The sequence below is a fragment of the Dendrobium catenatum genome, unplaced genomic scaffold, assembly GCF_001605985.2.
Source record: "Dendrobium catenatum unplaced genomic scaffold, ASM160598v2 fragScaff_scaffold_1153, whole genome shotgun sequence".
Classification (NCBI taxonomy): Eukaryota; Viridiplantae; Streptophyta; class Magnoliopsida; order Asparagales; family Orchidaceae; genus Dendrobium; species Dendrobium catenatum.
The window spans coordinates 33,087-36,209 of NW_021319615.1; the positions used below are offsets into that span (position 1 = coordinate 33,087).

The 3,123-nt window shown below is 35.6% G+C and overlaps 1 protein-coding gene across 1 annotated transcript; it reads left to right on the forward strand.

Moving 5' to 3' along the window:
* The first annotated feature begins 1,954 nt into the window (after window positions 1-1,954).
* Window positions 1,955-2,515, forward strand: LOC114580648 (betaine aldehyde dehydrogenase 1, chloroplastic-like). Its single transcript, XM_028698823.1, has 3 exons — window positions 1,955-2,068; window positions 2,178-2,258; window positions 2,339-2,515. The coding sequence occupies exons 1-3, from the start codon at window positions 1,970-1,972 to the stop codon at window positions 2,498-2,500; spliced, it is 342 nt and encodes a 113-aa protein (XP_028554656.1). The 5' UTR covers window positions 1,955-1,969; the 3' UTR covers window positions 2,501-2,515.
* Window positions 2,516-3,123: the final 608 nt, after the last annotated feature.

Below are 3,123 nucleotides of genomic sequence, written 5' to 3' on the forward strand. Positions count from 1 at the left end.
TAATAATTAAATAATTATTATTAATAATTAATCACTAATTATTAATTAATTATAATTAATAAGTTAATTATAATTATAATTAATTAATAATTAATTATAATTAATCGAAATTAATTATAACTAATTAAATAATTATAATTAATTATTAATTATTAATTAATTTACTATTAGATAATTAATTATTATTATAATTAGGTAATTATTAAACATAATTAATAAAAATTATAACAAATAAATAATATAAATAATATTTATATATACTAAAAAAAAATTCCCTCACCCTCTCACTCTCTGGTTCGGCCGAAGAAGCGCGGGTAAGGGAGAAAGTTACCTACACAGCAAGTGAGCTCCTGTTGTTGCTTGCTCCGATCAGACAGGAAGGGAAGGCCGTCGGAGGGAGCGAAGTCGAACTACCGTGAAGGAGCCGAAGAAGCCGCGTGAAAGGGAGAAAGTTAACGTCACAGCGAGCGACTCCCGTCGCTGGTTCCGATCGAAAGGTCGGAGCCTTCGATCCGAAAGGGAAGGGACGCCGGAGGAGCAAAGTCGGCTAGCAAGGGAGGAAGTAGGCCGATCTTCCTCTCTCTCTCTCTCTGTTTCTCTCTGAATCGGGATCGGCACAGGCAGAGCTTCAGAAGCTCTCGTGTAGGTAGCGAATGGAAGAGAGTTGGGATTTCGTATGAGAGCCGAGTGTGAAAGAGCAGCGGGAAGAGTGGCTTTGGGTCGGTATTTAACGAAGAGAATGGGCTCTCGATCGAGGCGAGTCGCTGGTTTTGCGGGAGGTGACCCATTCGGCGCTGCTCCACAGTGCCTCGGCGAAACTTCGGCAGGATTTGAGGGATTTCAGTCCGAGGTACGTACAAATTTTTTTCTGTTTTTGTTTCTTTTTACAGAGGTTAACAGGGTTTTACAAATCCAAACAAAGTGCAATAATAAATCATGCACACATCAACTAATACTCAACAGGAATGCTAGCTCAACGAGAAATAAGCAAGGCCTAAGCAAATTTACCAATCAATTAGGGCTCATAATAACACTGATTAGTGGTTGAGCCAACATTCATTCAACTGATGGGCCAAACAGAGAACAAATAAGAGAACTAATTTTTGAACTGAACCAAACCAACATAGGGAATCAAACTGAAAGTAAGGGTAGAAGGCTAGAACATTAGAGAACATAACCTGCTCTCTATTGAGATTATTATTGGCATACTTACAAGAGAAATATTGTACTACCTACTAAATAACGTAAACTGAAGTCAATGGTTAAATGGTGAATTCTCTAATCTCAACAGACATTTCTTGCGTTTTGAATGATTTTAAGCTTTGAGGTTTGAAGAATTCATTAACAACTAAATTTAACATGATAAAATTAAGAATGTTAGATGAATGTTTTTGAAACTTATGAAGGTTAGAGTAAGAGATGATTATATAGAGAGATCAGGGGAATATTATCTATTAAATATAAGATATTAGAATACAATGGTAGAAAGAATTAATGTGAGAAGATTTGAAAGTAAAAAATGGTAGATCAGTTGTGAAATGGATTTTTTTATGCTAAAATAATGCAAAATAAGTCAGCACTCTATGTAGCACTCAACAAGAATGAAAGTTGTTTAAGAATTTATAAAGCTGAACCTAAATGGTTGGGACAAGTCTTTTGGTAATTGTGATGATGATTTTTTTAATTAATTTTAACCTTTTAATAAAGGGTTTTCAATTTATGTTGTTTGTCTCTTGTGAATATTGCTGATTGGAAAACTACATTTGTGATTCATATATTTGATTGGAAAATAAATTGCCAAATATCTGTTTTCATGAAAATGATCTTTTGTCATTTTTATGTTAGTTTACTGGTTGTTAGCTACTAAAGCTGGTTTATGGTTCAGGAAACAGGCAAGTGGCTAAAAATGCTCATCATTTTTTTTTCAGTTCACTAAAGTATACTAAATGATGATTCATGGTTAAAATATATGAATATAAAATTTGTTGCCCAACTTGTATTTTACTCTTTATTTGATTACATTACAAGACCTGCACTTCGTGTCCTGACCTATTTGAAAAATGTCCTTGTAAGGAAGTACTCGAGCTATTCTCGGTTATTGGAGTGAATACAGCTCGTTCTACCTTTCTCTGATCTTACTTGGGGCTTTACTGTTATTTTTCAACTTCTTGTTGCAGATTAGAGAGAGGGCATCTGAATTGGCTAAACTTGAAGCCCTAGATAGTGGGAAACCATTGGATGAAACTACGTGGGATTTGGTGAGTTAACTAAGTTTCATGACTTGCGTCAAAATTCAATATAGATAATATTTGACTTATTATGCTCTTCTGTCCTTCAGGATGATGTTGCTTCCTGTTTTGAGTACTATGCAGATCTTGCAGAATCCTTAGATGGAAAGCAAAGAACCCCTGTTTCTGTTCCATTGCAAACATTTAAGTCTTATGTTATCAAAGAACCAATTGGAGTTGTTGGATTGATTACGCCCTGGTATGATTACTGATATATAGACCAATCTCTTAATAGAGCTTTCTTGCTGTTGATAAATTTCTCTCTTATTTTTTGTTTTCCACTTTAGAAAATATTAGGAATGACCTTTCTTTATTAGATTTAAACGAGATGTTGACTTTTAATAGGACACAATGGAGAAAAAGGATTCATGTAGCCGACCCCACGTAGTGGGATAAAGGCTTGATGTTGTTGTTGTATTTTTTGTTTTCCACTGCTGAACCTCATAAACAAAGTGCTGTTTTAAGAATGGGTGACTTAAAAACAGCACTTCAGTCTATTTTTTCTAGTGCTAAAATGAACTCTGGACTTGGTACATCAGCTGGACGCTTTTTGATTGCAATGACAGCAGCTTTGGAGCAAGCAGCGGCAACAAACAACAAGTCAACAATAAGACAGCATCAAGGCTGGGTTAGAAAGCAGTGATCCACCAGCGGCAAGGCAGTTGGTTTTTTCAAGGCAGCAGCAAACAGGGTAATTGCAAGAATGCAAGGCAACCAGCAAGCAAGCAAAGTTAAATGCTACAGAGAGCAGAGCAAATGTACTCATGGAAGCCTTAAATAAAAATTGCTCTCTGCCAGCGAGTGTGAATGACATGAGAAATTGATCGAGGCATTA

Coding starts and splice junctions, on each gene's coding strand:
- LOC114580648 (XM_028698823.1), top strand. CDS start 1,970: ATGAATATAAAATTTGTTGCCCAACTTGTATTTTACTCTTTATTTGAT. Junction 2,069..2,177: donor CCTATTTGAAAAATGTCCTT/GTAAGGAAGTAC, acceptor TTCTTGTTGCAG/ATTAGAGAGAGGGCATCTGA. Junction 2,259..2,338: donor ATGAAACTACGTGGGATTTG/GTGAGTTAACTA, acceptor TCTGTCCTTCAG/GATGATGTTGCTTCCTGTTT.